The 19,904-nt window shown below is 47.4% G+C and overlaps 1 protein-coding gene and 1 long non-coding RNA gene across 2 annotated transcripts; one reads left to right on the top strand and one right to left on the bottom strand.

Moving 5' to 3' along the window:
- Window positions 1-2,405: 2,405 nt before the first annotated feature.
- On the top strand, window positions 2,406-3,196 carry LOC136747249 (uncharacterized). Its single transcript, XR_010816452.1, has 3 exons — window positions 2,406-2,460; window positions 2,639-2,781; window positions 2,898-3,196. It is a non-coding gene; the product is annotated as an uncharacterized LOC136747249 (long non-coding RNA).
- A 4,868-nt stretch (window positions 3,197-8,064) lies between these two features.
- On the bottom strand, window positions 8,065-18,364 carry LOC136729944 (TRPM8 channel-associated factor 2). The gene is made up of 8 exons (XM_066697553.1): window positions 18,261-18,364; window positions 15,020-15,656; window positions 13,651-14,636; window positions 13,311-13,405; window positions 10,206-10,419; window positions 9,729-9,968; window positions 9,200-9,537; window positions 8,065-8,879 (listed from the first exon to the last, which is right to left on the bottom strand). Exons 2-8 carry the CDS (start codon window positions 15,634-15,636, stop codon window positions 8,637-8,639), a joined length of 2,733 nt encoding a protein of 910 aa, XP_066553650.1. The 5' UTR covers window positions 15,637-15,656; window positions 18,261-18,364; the 3' UTR covers window positions 8,065-8,636.
- Window positions 18,365-19,904: the final 1,540 nt, after the last annotated feature.

Raw genomic sequence — 19,904 nt, 5'->3', positions numbered from 1 at the left:
TGTCCCCTGCTCAAGAAAGCACATGTACAGGCCCGTCTGAAGTTTGCCAATGAACATCTGAATGATCAGAGGAGAACTGGGTGAAAGTGTTGTGGTCAGATGAGACCAAAATCGAGCTCTTTGCATCAACTCAACTCGTTGTGTTTGGAGGAGGAGGAATGACCCCAAGAACACCATCCCCACCATCAAACATGGAGGTGGAAACATTATGCTTTGGGGGTGTTTTTCTGCTAAGGGAACAGGACAACTGCACCGCATCAAAGGGACGATGGACGGGGCCATGTACTGTCAAATGTTGGGTGAGAAACTCCTTCCCTCAGCCAGGGCATTGAAAATGGGTCGTGGATGGGTATTCCAGCATGACAATGACCCAAGACACACAGCCAAGGCAACAAAGGAGTGGCTCAAGAAGAAGCACATTAAGGTCCTGGAGTGGCCTAGCCAGTCTCCAGACCTTAATCCCATAGAAAATCTGTGGAGGGAGTTGAAGGTTCGAGTTGCCAAACGTCAGCCTCGCAACCTTAATGACTTGGAGAGGATCTGCAAAGAGGAGTGGGACAAAATCCCTCCTGAGATGTGTGCAAACCTGGTGGCCAACTACAAGAAACGTCTGACCTCTGTGATTGCCAACAAGGGTTTTGCCACCAAGTACTAAGTCGAAGGGGTCAAATACTTATTTCCCTCATTAACATGCAAATCAATTTATAACTTTTTTGAAATTTTCTGGATGTTTTTGTTGTTATTCTGTCTCTCACTGTTAAAATACACCTACCATTAAAATTATAGACTGATCATTTCTTTGTCAGTGGGCAAACATACAAAATCAGCAGGGGATCAAATACTTTTTTCCCTCACTGTAACCATTTAGTTGCTTACCGGCACATCCCCTCCTTTTAACTAAAAGTCCTTTTCTTCTTCTTATTTATTTTTTTTATTTTTTGTTTTATTTTACTTAACAATCTAACAAAACAACAGAAACATAATCCTTCAAAACTGGTTAAAGGCCAGGGTAGACTACATAGACCTTAAGAGTCTGCTGAGGGGATTGTTCTACCCCTTACTTGACAGTCAGCTCTCTATTCTATTTACATTCACAATTCTCCTTATTGTATTTTTCACAAGTCCAGTCTAAGTGGTGCTCTGGAAATTCTGTGTGTGCTCTGGTCACTGGGTCTGCTCTCCTGGCTGAAACCAAGGACTCTCTGGAACTGCTCTTAAATGTGACCGGTTTCTGTGAAGACTCCCAGACTAGGTAGTTGCCATTGTTCCAGTGGAAGATATCTGCTGCTACGCGCTGCCATGGCCTTGGTGGCAATGCTGTCATCAGTAAAGGCTCTGGTTTGGCCTGTGATTCTCGTATGCAGATTTCACATCTTTCCACTAATTCACGCACGTCTTGCTATTCCTGGCCACCAGATGGACTCCTGAGCTCTTACAATGCATTTATTTATTCCCTGATGACCTTGGTGAGGCTTATCCAGCATTTCTGCTCTTAGCTGCTCTGGAATCACTATTTGCTCCCCTTTTAAAAGCAAACCATCTGCTGTGTGTATGTCAATTCCATCTGGACAGTATTGGAGAAGGTGTTCTGGAACTCCTTTGTCAGTGGGCAAACGTACAAAATCAGCAGGGGATCAAATACTATTTTCCCTCATTGTATATCTCTGACAGCCAGGACGTAGTGGGAAGGGTTTCTGGGTTGAGAGGTTCTGTATGTAGGTCAATAAAGGTTTTTCATGGAACACGTCGGCTGGTGGTATTCTTGTCTCCTGATAAACACACAACAGAAGGTAGACACACAAGAGCTGGCACTTAGAAGAGTTAGACTGGAGCACATTGGATACAGAGTCACTTGAAAATGGATGGGTATATTTTAAGAATATACTACTTGAGGCTCAGGAGAAATTTGTAGCAAAACTTAACAAATTGAGGACCAAAAAACATTGGCCAAAATGGTTTAATAGAGGTATGCAAAAAAATGAGGAAGATAATGTTGTATAGCGCATACAAAATGGAGACAAAACAAAATACAAAGAATATGTTGAACTGCAAAGAGACCTGGAAAGCAAAGAGGGAAATAGAAAGAAACATAGCTCTTGGAGCTAAAGCTAATTCAAAGAGTGTCACAGAAGGTGCCAAGGCTCCGTGTGTTTTTCTAATTTCTAATTTAACCCTTATATTCACTAATTGTTTCTTTTCACTAATTGTTTCTTTTGTTTCACTGATTTGGATTGATTGATTGTTTCACTTGTTTTCATTTACACGAACACATGGGACACTGACAGCAAATGCGGCACAACTGTTTCACTGAGCAACACCCCGCCCTTCACTCACAGCCACTACACCTGTCGACACTCAGTACAAGATAAAGGCTGGACTGCCCAGAACAAAAGGAGAGCACCGGAGAGGTGGACAGAAAACAAAGGCAGCAGCGAAGACCAGCAGCAATAGGGACCGCAGGTTGGACAGGCGACAGGCGACAGGCGACAGGCGACAGGCGACAGGCGACAGGCGACAGGCGACAGGCGACAGGCTGTAGAGACAGCACACGGGCTGTGAGGGTGCCAGCTGGTGAGGGTCTAGGCTGTGTGGGTGCTGTATCCTGTGTGATTAAGAGATCCCCACGTGATTCTTACAGACAGAGGACGATTGGACCGATAGCGTACCTGGAGTTGTATGCACTGGTGGCCTTGCCGGATTGACGATTTAAAGTTCCACCGTGAGAGACGACACCTTGGGCTCTTGATGAAGCAGCACAGAGGGAGAGAGGCGCAGTGAAGGGTGAGAGAGGGACGTATGCAATACTATTCGCGAGTGTGTGTGTGTAACTGGGCACTTACCTGTGATCGAGTGTTCTTCCCCTGAGTCTTTCTCTCTCTCCCTCTTTCTTCGGGCAGTGCTGGCTGCGGGGACGAGCGGGGACGAGCGGGTCCGCTTGGGGAGGAGCTCCATTCCCCGCCCGGAATGGGAGCCATGTTCCGGAACTGATCGCGAACATCCTTTGGGGTTGGAGTGCTGGGCTTTAGATAGGGTTTTTAGTATAGTTTATTTTTCTAGTTTTTTAGCTTTTGTATTGTTTTTATTGCCCAGACCATTAAAGGCAATTTTAATTGTTATTTTGTATTTACCCTGGGACTAACAGACTTTGTGCCCTGCTAGTTGCCCCTGCTGTGACTGTGTTCAATAATATTTTACTGTTTAGAATAAACCATTTATTTTACTGACCAACTGGTATCTGTGGTGTATGTCCTGAGATCTGGCCGAACCTGCGCGGGGGTCTACTGGCGTGGTAGCGAGTCCCCATCTCGTGTTATTAAACTGGGGTGGCGTAGCATGACTATATTGGGGTTCAGTGGTCACTGCCACTCGTAACGAGAGCTTTTTTCAATACTACAACAGCAAGAAGTCAATGAAGGAGGAAGTGAAACAGATAAAGGGCAAAAATGGAAGTATCTAGGAAAATTAACAAGATGTGGCAAATGCTCCACTCTACTGGATTTCTTCCTCTCCTTCACTCCTTTAACTTCTCTCTCTCTCTCCCCATCTCCCCCCACTCACAGGGCAGGCCGCAAGCTAGACCTCATCTTCTCTAGAGGCTGTTCCCCTTCGACACTCTCCATGACACTCCTGGACATCTCAGACCACCACTTCATCTCCTTCTCCCTTTCTCGGACCAGACCTCCTGTTTTTCCCCCACTCTTCCTCACCTTCTGCTGATCTCTCCATCTCAATCCCCTTGGAATCCACCACACTCTCTCCTTCTTCCGATAAAAATCTATGAGTGACCCTCGATCCTGCACTCTCCTACACCCAGCACATCACCACGCTGACACGCACCTGCAGATTCTTCCTCACCGACTACTCGACTCAGCTGCTCGTCCAGTCCCTGGTCCTCTCCCGCCTGGACTACTGCCACTCCCTCCTGGCCGGCCTGCCTGCATCCACTACCCGCCGCTCCAGCTCATCCAGAACTCTGCAGCTCGTCTGGTATTCTCTCTGCCCCGATTCGCACACGCTACTCCACTGCTCCGCTCCCTCCACTGGCTCCCGATAGCGGCACGCATTCAGTTCAAGACATTGACCGTCACCTACCGCTGTCTCGACCACACTGCACCAAGATACCTTCAGACACTCGTCTCTCCATACATCCCCTCCAGACCACTGCACTCTTCCAGTGCCAGAAGACTGACTCTACCTCCTCTCCACTCCCCTTCCTCCAGAGCCCACTCCTTTTCATCCCTGGCCCCTAAATCGTGGAACGACCTTCCCACTGAAGTCAAAACAGCAGAGTCCTTGACCTCCTTCAGGACTGGGAGTGCTGGGCGGTGATTCAGAGGGCTGTGGAGTGACTCCAGCTCCCGTGGCCCTCTGATCCTGCCCCGCCGCGCTCCAGGTTCTGCTGTCCCAGGCACAACTCTGGCTGTCCCAGACATGACTGGTTCCTGAGGTGGACAGGACCCACCTAATGGACGCCCCCATATAACTGGGCTACACTTTCGGCCCCTCTGTGGAGGAGATGCTCTCCCGCACCCTCCAAGAGCAGTCCCTGCAGCTGGCCCAGGTTTACCCCATTGCACTCCAGGCCCAGCAGCGCAGACAGCCTAGGCCACAGCCCCCCAAGGCTTGCCGCCCTGGCCCCTGGCAGCCCACGGCAGCTCATGGTAGGAGGAGGCCACGGTGGTGGTTGCTTATATCAACAGGTAACAGTACTGTCTAGCATGCCATCTGCTCCTGTGGGCGCAGCCACAGTTCCGCTACATCAGAGCAGAACCTCCCCAGCCTATCCAACACAGTGACGGACCTCCTCTCTCGTCCAGGGACATTTTTTGGTCCCAATCCGCCCCTGGTTAGGAGAGAACAAGTGACAGTTCTGCTGATAGCCCCTCGGTGGCCTCACAGATTCTGGTTCGCAGACTTGATCACCCTCCTCAACGGAGAGCCTTGGCAACTCCCAGTGACAGCGGACTTGTTGTCCCAGGTGCAGGGCATGCTTTGGCACCACAACCCAGGCCTCCACCAGCTCTGGGCCTGGCCCCTGAGCAGGAGCGATTGATTGCCTAGGGTCTGTCAGACCCGGTAGTAGCCACTATTCAGTCGGTGAGAGCTCCCTCCACGAGGTCGCAGTATTCCTACCACCGGCGGACGTTTAGTACCTGGTGGCAAGACGGCAGTCAAGATCCAATTAATTGCCCCATTGGGGTCATGTAAAAATTGTAATAAGAGCTGTTGGAACATGGGAAGTCCCCGTCCACAGTCAAAGTGTATGTGGTGGCCATCTCCGTCTGTCATGTCCGGATTGATGGTGAGCCCCTTGGTCTCATTTCCTGGCTGTGCAGTTTTTATAGGGAGCTTGACGGCTATGACCCCCTCTCGCCCCTTCACTGCCCACATGGTGCCTTGATGTAGTGCTGGACGCACTTTCCCAAGCCCCATTTTAGCCATTGAACACAGCTGAGCTGAAGCTGGTGTCACTGAAGACTGAGTTTTTGCTGGCAATCACCTCATATTCATATATTTTGCATTTATACTTAATGCCTGCAATACTATTTTATTTGGTGTAGTATTTTACATTTCATTAAAAAAAACAGTTCAATTTTTTAATACTTATGATTAAAATCTTTAAAAATCAATTCTTAAAATCACTTAAAAAATTTTAAATCTTTGTGATTTTAACAAAAAACAAAACAATTAACTTAAAATAAACGTGCCCAAAACAACAAAACAAATGTGATTAATGCAAAACTGCTCACCAACATAAAAGTCAAATACATTGAAAATAACTGAAAATGCATTGGACAAAATAAAGAAACAATTAAAAAGGTGAAAATAAAAAACAAACAAAAAAAAGTCCAATGCATTTAAAATTAAATCCAAAACGGTCAATGTATTTGACAAAAGAATATAACAAAACTAAACCAAAAAAAAACCTAAACAATTAGTGGTTTAAAAACAACTAAATCTTTAAAAACAATTAAGATTCATTTTTAAAATCGTTTTAAAAACAATCATCCATAAAATATTTAAAGGTCTTGGACTCGGGCTCCAGCAGGGGGAACTGACCGTCCCCGGAGGTGGGTCCCATCATGGGATCCTAAGCTCCCCCAGATCTTGTATACGCCAGTTCTTATAGGCTTCCTCCTTGCCCCTCTGATGGACCTCCAGATTGACATAGTCCCTTACGAACACCATGCCCCTCCGCGCGATGACAATCGGGTCCAGCTCCTGCTTGTTGAATAGACAGATGTTCCGTCCCTCCCACAGTGCCTGCTTCACTGCGCAGACGACACGCCACCAGCACCTCAGGGTGGATGATGATATTCCCCTGGCCGGACCGTAACGGATCTGCTGGGCGGTCGCCCGCGCAGGAACGGCAAACCTGTGGAGGAACGGAGAAAACAGGAGCCAGACCCTGTGGGCGGAGGGGCAATCCCTAAAGATGTGAGCCTCCGTCTCCTTCCCCAGGCAACCCTTATAGGGGCAGGTGTCATAAGGAGCTATGCCCCTTCTGTGCATGAACACTCGGGTGGGGAGACACCGACTCACAGCCATCCAGGAGACATCTTTCTGCGTATTCGTGAGGCAAACGTGCGTAGCGTTAGCCCAGATAAACCGGCAGGTTTCGGGAGGGAAATCTTCTATCCGGCTGGTCTCCTGGGTAGATCTCATCTGGCTACAGATGGTCTTATAATCCCAGGAGGCCAGCACGACTTTATGGAGGCCTACTTCGAGCGCAAAGGCTCGGAGCGCCCTGTAGAACGGCGGGGGATCCCACGAGTGCGGCCTGGTGTTATCCATAGCGCAGAGGCCGAATGGTCTCAGGCTGCTGGCAAAATAGAAGCGGTTCATGAAACTCACTTTCTTGCCAGCAGCCTGGATGTTCTTGACCACATAGGCCAGCCCCTGCGCCTTTATCAGCCGCACAACGTCCGGGACCCCCCTGCCTCCATTCAGGGTACCCTTCACCATCTGCACTCTTTTCAGCCTCTCCATTTTGCTCCCCCAGACAAACCGAAATATAATTCGGGTCACTAATTTTGCGATGACCTTGTCTGGGGGGAAGATCATTCCTACGTAGAGGAGTATCGGGAAGAGGATGGCCTTTACGACCAGCACCTTACCAGCCATCGTCAAGGTCCTTGTGCTCCAGCCGTGGATCTTCCTTTGGACCTTCAATATGGCCTCCTCCCAGCTCCGGGTGCCCGTGTTGGTCCCGTCAATCGTGATCCCCAGAACCTTGATAGACGGCTTCACAGGGAACACGGTCGGCGGGCCCCGGCCGACAGGCCATGCCCTGGAGAGGTAGACCTCGCTCTTGGCCTTGTTGACAGCGGCCCCCGTCGCCCTGCAGAAGCCGTCCAGCAGTTCCTCGACCCTGGCCACGGACGGAGCGTCCGTGCAAACCACGGCCACGTCGTCCATATAGGCCAGGGCCTTCAGTTGCTCTCCGCCGGAACCCGGGAGATGGAAACCTGTCACCCGGACGTCCCGGCGGATCGCCTGCATGAACGGCTCCAAGCAGAGGACGTACAGCAGGGCCGACAGGGGACAACCCTGCCGGACCCCCGACCTGACCGGAAATGGTTCGGTCAGGTGGCGGTTCACAAGGACCCTGCTGCTTAGACCGCTGTAGATGATCTTAACCCACTTCCTCAGGCCAAGAGCGAGACCCATCCTCTCCATGACGAGCTGCAGGTATTCGTGGCCCACTCTGTCGAAGGCTTTCTCCTGGTCCAATGCCTGCAATATGAATTACTCTGAGATTAATCCTGAGTTTGCTCATTCTAAGATTTCCATCATGAACGTAAATGGGGTTTGAGACAATGTCTCAGTGTGTCGCACCAAGGACATTAGGGTTGGTGGGGATTATTATTTGTTTATTATTAAAACAATTAAAATCGGTAAAATACATAAAATCACAGAGACACAGAGACAAACAAATGACCAGCAGGCGAGAGGAGGCAGTGGGTTTTTCAACCTCACGTTAAAAGGTGCAAAGTGAATGAAGTGAATAAAATTTAAATAATCAACGTGAAAAACATACAGTTGTCTGAGACCATGGCAAAGTATGTGTAAATATTTTATTTATATACAATACTGTTGTGATTCTCAATCTTGTGTATATTATTACACACATCGACACATACATATTTAATTCATAAACTACCAGCTATACATAAAAAGTCTTAAGGAATGTGTGGCCTAACTTGCAAAACAAAGTACGAATAGTAAACTTCTAACTTTTTACTCGCACACACACTTTTTCAGTATTAATAGTGGGCAGCAAGATAAGCAACTATTGTTTACTATTATTTTGATTATGTAAAAGTCACCAGATGTTTTGTAAGTAATAATAATACAAACTTACTAACATTTTGCTCATATTTAAGTACTCAGAAGTTTTTCAGTATTAAAAGTTGATATGGCTATTTATGTTCATATGATATTCAAGTGTGAATTAAGTAAAAGTAATATTCTTGATTGAATTAAAGTGTGACAAAGTGTTTTCTCATTGGATAGCGATCACTTCATTCATGCTAAATTAAGCAGTACATTCAGTGTTTCTCCCACTATACTGGGCATGTGACAGTGACATGTGTAGAGCACCAGCCCTGCCTCCAGCAGCGGTTAGTCTGGGCTTAATAGTAGGATTTCATTGGGTTCTCCTCCCACTCGGGCAGCTTTGCCAGCTCGGTGACCAGGCGGTGCTCAATGGGCCAGCCCCAAGCCTTAAAGAAGGGCACCAGATTCCTCTGCACCTCCTGGGAGAACTTCTCTGCCCACAGGTTCATCTTCCCTGTGCTGTCCAGGTTCTTGAAGAACAGTCTCTGGTAGTCAGAGAACAGCTGGATGAAGGGTTCCCAACCAAAGCCCTCCTGAAGCTGGAAGAGAGAGAGAGAGAGAGAGAGAGAGTCTCAAACTCAGTCTCTGGTGCTGGTGAGCTACGGGGCGGTCTTCTGTATTTTTAAGTCGACTGAACTCTTGATTCCCAAATTGGAGCAGTTATGGTGTATAGAATCGTGTAGAGCTTTTGCAGGTTGTAATCCAAGGCAAGGCAGGAGCTCTAGGTAAAGGACAAAGGGAAACAAACCCAAAACCAACAAGCCTGGACCAGCCGAGCCCAGTTTCCTCGCTTGTCATCACAGACACAATAGTGCGATATAAACAGGAACACAGAACAGACAGGACTGACACACTTTACCTGCAAGTAGGTTTCCAGGCAAGTCCACACAAACCAGTCGTCCAGCTTGGCTCCATGGTTGATGTAGTCTTTAATCCTCTGCTTTCGTCTGTCGGGGGTCAGTTGTCCATGAGCCTCGTGCCTTGGCATCCCCAGGACGTTCTCGTGGATGTAGACCGACCAAAGGTTGCAAGTGGCCTCGGTGGTGTGGGGGTGGATCTCCCACAATGCTCTCTGCTGGTTGTGGCCCAGTTCGTGGATGGGGCCCCAGATACCATTACTTCTCATGAACTCAAACTGCGCAATTTCGCGCACAGATCCCAAGTGTATCATGACTGGGTAGCCAGAATGCATCCAGCCTTGCACAATGAGGTGGGAAGGAAAATCAGGGACAAAAGAAGAGTTGGGAGGTGTCACAGTGTGGCAGACAATTCACCCACATAGACAGTCATATCAGAGACAGTCAAGGTATTTTGCTCTTTAAAGATTTGGAGTAATAGCAGCCCAGTGCGGAGTACCACAGTGTACTACAGTGCAGAGCAGTACTCACCAGCAGAGATCTGGACGTCCGCCACTATGCGCTCTGGCCTGGGGAAGCGCCGTGCTGTGGCGGCCAGCTTGGCCACACCCTCCATGATCCTGTTCCAGAGGGACAGCAGGGGCTCGGGGTCGTCCAGGTGTCTCACACTCTCTGATGGCACCGTGAGGATCACATTGTCAGTCTCCAGCTCTGCCCAGGGCGCAGGGTAGTGACGCACTGAGGTCTCCCACTGCGACACACTGCTCTCACCTGCAGCCACAACACACACACACTTGGCAAAACACTGACTGCAGCAGCAGAGATGACACACTATTGATGGGAGGATGTTGTGTTCGTTGACATGCACTTGATGTGTGTGAATTACACAAATTAGTCAACACCAAGCAGGATTTAAAGTTTTACACAGAAAGACAGGCAGACAGACAAGAGACACCCTGAGAGGCGAGGAAGACAGACAGGTACTCTTCTCTGCATGAATCTGCATACCAGCCCGGAAGTAGGGGGCCCGCACGGCATCCTCCACAATGACGTCCACCTTGCCCAGCTGGCTGCCCTTGGGCACAACAATGTAGAGCAGCCCCCCCCACAGGCTGGACACCGTCACCCTCTCTGTGCTGATGTCAAAGCGTTGCGTCACCACGGGCGCTCGCTTCAGCTCATCCTTTTTCCCCAGATTATCCGTGTGACAGCCAACCTGCACCTGCGGCCCATAGAGCGACACACCTGGGTCAGCCTCACATGCAGACAGTTCCCTGCCATGACTGAGCGATCAGGTGTAACACGAGCAGGGAGAACCTGCAGCCTGAGAGGAACAGAGTGGCCCACTGCCTGGCTTCAGAGCCACAGGGAAAAAACCTGCACATGACTGCAACCTCATCTCTGCTCCATAGATTCATACATGACTGTTACCTGACCTTTAGAGGACAAATCGCAAGAGCAGATCTAATCTCTCCAGCTGTTTTTGCAACAAACAAAAGCAAGCACCACTTCTTCCCATTACTATTAACCAACTACAGACGGGGGACAAATTAAAACCCCAACATAAAGTATCTCAGTAAGGTGTTGGGCACCATGAGCCACCAGAATAGCTCCAATGCTCTTGGCACAGATTCTACAAGTCTCTGGACTCTACTGGAGGGATGAACACCATTCTTCCAAAATATATTCCCTCATTTGGGGTTTTGATGATGGTGGTGGAGAGCGCTGTCTAACACGTCGGTCCACAAGCTCCCATAGGTGTTCAATTGGGTTGAAATCTGGTGACTGGGAAGGCCATAGCATATGAGTCACATCATTTTCATACTCATCACACCATTCAGTGACCCTCGTGCCCTGTGGATGGGGCATTGTCATCCTGGAAGAGACCACTCCCATCAGGAGAGAAATGTGTCACCATAGGATAAAGGTGATCACTCTGTCATGATATTATGATAGTCCACTTGTCCCCTTAGAGGGAAGGGTCACTGCAAATCTGGTGAAGGATGACTCATCTGACCATATCACTTTTTCCACATCTCTGTAGACCAGTGCCTATGGTGCCCCAATAATGACCCCTCTTTCAAAGTCACTTAGATACTTTCCTCTTGCCATCTGGATCCAAAATCGAGGTCAACTGGGCCTGCTCAGCATTTATATACATGCCACAGAGCAGGATAGGATGTTAATTGCTTCATTGTATCATGCAGTACACCTGTTTGGAAGCATCTGCATTCGTTATGTTCCTCCGCTCATTTATTCAGGTTTTTCCTTTAATATGTCACCTGTCTGTATATAGGTGTATATATATATATATATATATATATATATATATATATATATTGTGATGGAGTGTACATTCTTATAAGTGAATTGGGAGGCTCTAAGACCCTGGGGGTGGAGGAAGGTGCACTCCATCTTGGGTAAGGAGGCTGAAGTCAAGGTGGCCATGTTGTTAGAGCCTCTTCAGGGCATGTTAATGAGGGAAATAAGTATTTGACCCCTTCGACTTAGTACTTGGTGGCAAAACCCTTGTTGGCAATCACAGAGGTCAGACGTTTCTTGTAGTTGGCCACCAGGTTTGCACACATCTCAGGAGGGATTTTGTCCCACTCCTCTTTGCAGATCCTCTCCAAGTCATTAAGGTTTTGAGGCTGACGTTTGGCAACTCGAACCTTCAGCTCCCTCCACAGATTTTCTATGGGATTAAGGTCTGGAGACTGGCTAGGTCACTCCAGGACCTTAATGTGCTTCTTCTTGAGCCACTCCTTTGTTGCCTTGGCTGTGTGTTTTGGGTCATTGTCATGCTGGAATACACATCCACGACCCATTTTCAATGCCCTGGCTGAGGGAAGGAGGTTCTCACCCAAGATTTGATGGTACATGGCCCCGTCCATCGTCCCTTTGATGCGGTGCAGTTGTCCTGTCCCCTTAGCAGAAAAACACCCCCAAAGCATAATGTTTCCACCTCCATGTTTGATGGTGGGGATGGTGTTCTTGGGGTCATTCTTCCTCCTCCAAACACGGCGAGTTGAGTTGATGCCAAAGAGCTCGATTTTGGTCTCATCTGATCACAACACTTTCACCCAGTTCTCCTCTGAATCATTCAGTTGTTCATTGGCAAACTTCAGACGGGCCTGTACATGTGCTTTCTTGAGCAGGGGGACCTTGCGGGCGCTGCAGGATTTCAGTCCTTCACGGCATAGTGTGTTACCAATTGTTTTCTTGGTGACTATGGTCCCAGCTGCCTTGAGATCATTAACAAGATCCTCCCATGTAGTTCTGGGCTGATTCCTCACCGTTCTCATGATCATTGAAACTCCACGAGTTGAGATCTTGCATGGAGCCCCAGACCGAGGGAGACTGACAGTTATTTTGTGTTTCTTCCATTTGCGAATAATCGCACCAACTGTTGTCACCTTCTCACCAAGCTGCTTGGCGATGGTCTTGTAGCCCATTCCAGCCTTGTGTAGGTCTACAATCTTGTCCCTGACATCCCTGGACAGCTCTTTGGTCTTGGCCATGGTGGAGAGTTTGGAATCTGATTGATTGATTGCTTCTGTGGACAGGTGTCTTTTATACAGGTAACGAGCTGAGATTAGGAGAGTCCCTTTAAGAGAGGGACTAGTTTCCTGTATAAAAGACACCTGGGAGCCAGAAATCTTGCTGATTGATAGGGGATCAAATACTTATTTCCCTCATTAACATGCAAATCAATATATAACTTTTTTGAAATGCGTTTTTCTGGATTTTTTTGCTGTTATTCTGTCTCTCACTGTTAAAATACACCTACCATTAAAATTATAGACTGATAATTTCTTTGTCAGTGGGCAAACGTACAAAATCAGCAGGGGATCAAATGCTTTTTTCCCTCAATGTATATTTGAAGACACAGAGATGAGTTGGGTTCTGTTTGTTTGTTTTTGTTTAAAATTAATACACGCCATGGCGTTTCTCCATATAACTGGTGTGTGTGTTTCTGGGTTAAGAAGAGACAAGGGAGACGCCGGAACAACAAGCAATCAGAGGTTTAGGCGGTACAGGGAAGCTGATCCTTCATTATATATATATATATATATATATATAAACCAGACAGTATTTTATGGTTTTGTTTACCTTCCACCATTTCCCGATCACAGCTGGAGGCATGCAGACAGTGGTTTTCATACCTGGAGGGACATACAGACCAGTGCTCCTCCACGCTTCACTACCTGGGTAAAAACAACACAATACATTTGACTACAAATCTTTAGCATTTTAATTTAACAGTCACTAAAGAAAGACGCACACCCAATATTAACGGAGGTGCCAGCTAAGGACAAAGTATCAGAAGAAATTAAAAGCTGCACACTCCTTTTGGTGTGTTAAAGGAGTGTGTGGCTTTTCTTCTGAAGTTAAGAGTCACTAACATAAATTTAAATGCTACTTTTTATGTTTGTAATACATGCATTCATACCTTCATTGGATCCATCGATGAGGATGTGTACGAGTGGCACCGTGTGCAGCAGCGTGGCCCCCGTGGCCGACATCAGTACACCTGGGTCGGGCAGCACTTTGAACAGTTCAGAGGCAAGGAAGAGTAGGATCTTTTCTGACGAACCTTTAATGGGATGTTCTTTGCTAACCTGAGGAATCCCGGCCTTCAGCACAAGCTGGGTCAGCTCCTGCAGCACGGCTCTGTACTGGGGGCTCTGGTCCGCTCCCATCCGCAGGTAAGAAGCACAGTCCCTTGCCAGTGCGTCCAACCATGGGGCCGTCAGCCCAGCCAGGGAGCCCATCCGGCGGACATGAGCCGTGACTTGGGCCAGAGCTTTGCGGAAGTGGTAATAACCCTCGGCTTCTGTGGTGCTGGGGGCCTTGTAGATGATGCCATCCATGGTGGACGACAGGATCCCGATTCCAAAGCGATTGAGGATCTTGTTCCCGGGGTATCCAGCCAGGGCGTCCTGCGTGTGTCTGTAGGACCACGACCAGGAGTGCCCCCCTATGAGCAGCCCCCCACCTTCAGCCACAAACTGATGGATCTCCTCTGCCTGGTAGTCACTGTATGAAGTGCAGCAGTACACCCCCGCCCCGTCTGTCAGCTCAGACAGCATGCAGACAAACCCCTCCCCTTGGAGGTTGTCATAGAGATGCTGCAGTTTTCTGTTCACATAGACCTTCTTCTCTGGATTGCATTCGCCTGCCAGCCAGCGCACGGCATTCGACATGAACCTCCGCAGGGGCGGATGGCTCAGGTAGATCTCATGGGGAGCCACTACTACACGCCCTCGACCAAAGTGGGCCGCCGCAAAAAGTGTACGGGCATGGCTGTCCTGGGCAATGGAGAACGCCAGAGGCCCGTGGACCAGCAGAGCCGAGGGAACACTGGGACAGTTCAACTGGAATTCATCCACCCCCTCCAGAAGGAAGCTCAGGTCCCGTCGGATGTTCTTGCCATGCCTGACCCAACCAGGGAGGAGAAACAAAGTCTTTAACCACCAGACACAGCAAAGCAGAGGAGCAGTGCTGCACCCCCAATCTGACCGTGCGCCCTCGGATCATGCCAGACCTTTGGTTGTAATTAATTAAACCATTTCTGAGTTGTAATCATTTAGTCTATCAATGAAGATTGCATTGGGGACGGTTTAGGCTTCACCACGATACTTCCCATGAGCTCTGATGCCGATCGAATGTATAGGATATTGAAATAAGACTACATGAGTGGAGTTTTGTTCTTCAGGTATAAAAATAGATATCAGCATGTTCACAAGCGAAAGGTACTTAATTTTATAGCCAACACTGCGGACAAAACTGAATACATTTCTTGTGACTGGAATACTCACCGAACATAGATTGTACTGGATGGCATTTCTTTTGATAAACGGAACACCCCCTTCTCCCCGTATATCCACGTAAAATAGATGCCAGTGACACCGGTCACTCTGTTCCCTGGAAAGGCCTCCAGGATGTCTTCCTCGGGATGTGTGCTGGCCCAGTGCCAGGCTTGACCCCCAATAAGAAGGCCGCCCCCCGCCTTCACAAACTGGACCAGCTCCTCTGCTGTCTGCTCCTCGTAGGCGTTACAGCAGTAAACATCAAGGGATCTCTCATAGTCAGACACTGACTTCACATTGCAGCCCACCTCCACCAGACGCTGCAACAGGGAGGCATATTGATTCTGGATGCCCACTATAGCCCCCGGTTTGGACTGCAGCCACAGCACGGCATTTTGCACGAGGCATGTGAAATTCGGGTGAGTGAGGTAGGTCTCATGGGATAGAACCACCACCCGGCCCTTACCATACTGAGAGGCGGCCACTAGAACTTGCCCAGAGTTATTCACAGACACGGGCACAGAGGCATTGCCGGACAGGAGCAGCTGGCAGGGCACTGAGCTCAAGTTGTAGTCGAGCTCTGCAATGCCTCTAACCAGCTGACTGTAGACAGAGTTGGGGTCCATGCTTCAGGCCACTGGATTGCCTGCAGGAGAACAAAACATGAGAAGAGTGAAATAATAGTAAATCCTACTGTCTCAGACCTTCACATCCTCCCTCCTCTTCTGAAGCATAAGTCCTAAAATGCACCGCCTGTCCTTCCCAATCTTAAAAAAAAAACATTTGTTGATCAATTAATAATTTTAGAGTATTTCATTGACATTTTTCTCTTTATTTCGGAGTTTCTTAGTGCGGCCAAAGCCATGTGTTTTTCTACATCATGTCTGTAGCATCAGAGGATGGAATTCTGCTGCCTTTCATGTACAGGAGCCCCTTCAAACAGAGCCCAGGACAAAGCAATGCAACATGTATAGTTGCATTAGCGTCCAGCCATCCACAATGCAGTAGGACAGGACATCTGGAAACTGCCAGCGATCAGAGTACTGGGACATCATAGAGGGGGCTCTTCTGACAGCCCTCGGGCCAAGAGCCGGTCCCGAAGAACTTGAGACAGAAGATGCACTTGCAGGGGATTCACCAGGGGTCCCCACAAGCACCAGACCGAAGGCTGACAATCACAGTCCCCAAGGCCAACTGGGAGAAACTAACAACACTGTAGTTTTCTCTCTCCTGATCTTCTCCAGCAATGCCAGGTGGCGTGGGAATGGAGGAAAAACAGAGGACATTGCGCAGCCACCTTTGGGCTTGTGCGTTGAACCCCAACGAGATGACTGGGTCTTGAGCAGAAAAACCTTAGTGGGTAGTGAGTGGATTCTTGGGATTTATAGAGATCTACACTCACCCTGTCAAACCGGTCCCAAGTGTGCTGTACCACCTGTGGGTGGATGCGCCAGTCTGAGGTCAGGGGATGTCTGTCAACAGAAAGTCCACCACTGTGTTGGCCAGACCCGAGAGGTGAACTGCTCTGACTGAGAGCAAGTGAGGCTGAGCCCAGAGAATAAGCTTGCAAAGCAGAAGGTTAAGCATCGGCAACTGCAGCCATGCCTGCCTATGGACATAGGCCTCTATGGATGCTTCGTCTGCCTGAATCAGCACCAGCATGAGCCAGTTCCACAGGACAGACAAGTGCTGAAGGCCCAGAAATGCAGCCTGCAGTTCCAATGCGTTGATGTGGAGAATTTCATTGGGCTCCGTCCACATGCTGTGGACTCCTCTCCAGACAGACTTTCCAGAAAGCTCCCTAACCACAGTCTTAGGATCGGCCCCTTCCGCATTGGTTTAAGACTGTTCTAGGAACCACACCCTTGTCCAGCTCCGGTACACGCTCCCCCCCAGGTCTCCATGGCTTGCAGTATGAACTCAAAGAAAATAATTTCCAAGAGAAACATATTGTAACACAAGTTCCGCTGAATCTCCCCCTTTCCACCCAGAGCCACAAAAATTGCAACACAACGTAAAAACAAAAACACACACAATGGGACTGCAAACACTGCTCCAAGTGCTTTTGGTATCTCATGATGTGAAGACAGAAAACAGGAGGCACTTCTTCACACAGAGAGGCGTCACAATCTGAACAAACTCCCCAGCGATGTGGCTGAAGAAACAATGTGGGAACATTCAAAAACAGACTGGATAGGATCCTTATCACTTAGTTATTGGGAATTGAAGTGTCTCCTGTTTTCTGTCTTGAATGCCTTGAAGCCCAATTTCCATGTGTGTCCCCGGGTGCGGGTGTCCCTGGGATTGCAAATTAAAATAAAAAATGGGCAAAAATGAAAAGTTAAAAGTCAAATATATTAAATCACTGAAGCACCCTGTGAATCAGGCAAGCCACTGTAAGAGTAGCTTAACCACCGCCCAAACCCCCTTACTCTGGTCTAGGTGCTGCTTGTGATCTAAGCTTTTAGCCTTTCTATCCAACTCCCCTCGTATAGTCAATTCTGAATACAGATTTCGGCTGCAATACCGACAGTGTCCAATACAGGCAGGAGTGCTAAAGAGCACTGGAATTGGATTTGGTAATTCTGTTGGATCGCGATCCCCTTATAAAAAACACGAAATCTACACCATCAAATCACTTAAAAAGACATTAAAAGCTGGTAAAAAGAGCTCGGTCCAGCTTTCAGCAACACTGCCCTCCCAGTCAACCCCAGTCTGCTCCTGCAATACCAGGATGAAGCCCCGCGTCCTTCCACCCAAGATCCTGTCTCTGTGAGGCTCTGTCTCAGTTCAGTCCAGGAGCTGCAGCACCTATAATGGTTTGAGCCCAGTGTGCCGAGTGCACCGTGTCCAGTCTGTGTTGGTGCCGGACCTGTGGGAAACTTGGGTCGCTAATGTTTAGGCATTATTACAATGATTACAGTTTATTCACCTGTTTATTAAAGTAACGAGGAGACACCCCCATTGTATGTTAGTATAAGTGAGTCAATACAGTTCGTAATGAGTGTCGCTGACCTCTGATTGAGAATCTATGGAAAAATATCAAACTGTTTACAGTCATTGCTAAACATTGATAGTTAAAGTCCAGTTAAAGCAATCAGGCATGGAACAGGAAACACATGATCATAATAAAAAGCGTATTTTGAGTATTACAATGTAAACCCGTCTATTATAGTGCACAACTGTTTCCTGCAGGACCCTACACAGCTACAGCTACAGATTCAACATAAAATACAAATGCAAAGCAAACCTTTCTTGCTCTTCTGAGAGGATGCGCCGGCTATAGGAGCTGCAGGGCTGCTGGAGTGAGCTTTATATAACCCCAAACTGGGTAATTTCCCTATCGATAATTCACGTGTCCAAGTACGTGAAGTACGTGTAAAAGATGTTTCCTGGAATAGCACAACAAACTTGTCCCAGCTGTTTTTTCACTTGACACATTAGTGTCTTTTTAAATATAAGGTCAGTTTATGAATCGATATCAAAAGAAGACGAAAATGTCCCCTTTATAGAAGTCCATTATAAAAACTCAAGCTGACCTGTATTTAACGTCGGTGGACTGGAAGCTTCTGTCGATTCCAGGTCGACAAATGTATTATGCCTTGAACTGCACTGTATTATTGCACTTTGTATTGCGCTTATATTTTGTAAGTCGCCCTGGACAAGGACGTCTGCCAAGAAATTATTATTATTATTATTATTATTATTATTATTATTAATATTAATAATAATAATAATAATAATAATAATAATAATAATAATAATAATAATAATAATAAAATATCCATAATGACAATGCTAAATAACACAAAACACACAGGAACAAGGGTGTCTTTACAGACGATTATCTATGAGATAAGATAGAAGTCCAGAGAAATTAATTATGTTTTAATTAGTGCTGTATTAATTATATTTAGAGCGTAATTTACTGCAGTGAGTCTGGGGTTTACCTCCGTGAACTTCCTTATTCCTTATTCCCTGCTTCTCGAAAAATAAGAAATGATTACTTAAAATATATATTTTGCATATTTTTCAATAAATAATGAATGGACTCATTTTTTATTTCTCTTTTCGTTATTACCGCCCCCCCCTCACACACACACACACACACACACACACTGCGCTGCTGCAGAGCCGGAGGGATGCTCTCGAGTTTAAGCGAGTCTTTGCTGGAAAACTGAAAAGAGAAATTAGAAATAAGTATCCATGAATTATCTATTGAAGAAAAGGGAGAGTAATCATTTCTTATCTTATATATCAGAAATAATAAGTAACCATTAATTATGATTATGATCTTTAAATAAGGAATAAGTAACCACGACTTAAATAAGGGATAACATCTCATTTAATTCCAGGCTATAGGGCAACAAGGTGAACATGTTTTAAGGGTGTGTAGACTTCCTATAGGCACTGTATATATGTATGAGTGTGTGTGAGAGAGTGAGTGTGTATATATATCTGGAGAAGGTGCAGAAGCAGAATCGTGACTTTTGCTTCAGGTGGAAGAACAGGGGAGCAATGGAGGACTCCTGCCAGGCACTGACACACACTCTGGTGACCTGGTGACTGATCCACACTGCCCACTCATTGTTGTATCAATTCCCTCCCTCTTCTAATGGTTAGACTGTGTTCATCTTTCCTGAGTATCTGTTGAGGTCCGTTGATTCAGACCAACGTGACGTTTCTGTGAATTTATGATTGTTTTACTGAAGTCCTATCTGCCACCCCCTCTGATGTGTTTGCAATGATGGCTCCCACTCATGAAAATGCGTTTCCAAGGAATGTCAAGTGTTTCACCGAGATAGCAACGTGGAACAGCATCAGTATTTATAACTGGAAACACAGAGAGCAAGTGGCCTGACCGGCACTCAGGCTGCAGACCTGGGGTTTATTT

Source organism: Amia ocellicauda, chromosome 3 (genome assembly GCF_036373705.1).
Source record: "Amia ocellicauda isolate fAmiCal2 chromosome 3, fAmiCal2.hap1, whole genome shotgun sequence".
Taxonomy (NCBI): Eukaryota; Metazoa; Chordata; class Actinopteri; order Amiiformes; family Amiidae; genus Amia; species Amia ocellicauda.
The sequence above is the reverse complement of the archived record's forward strand: the minus strand, read 5'-3'. Positions and strand labels throughout refer to the sequence as shown.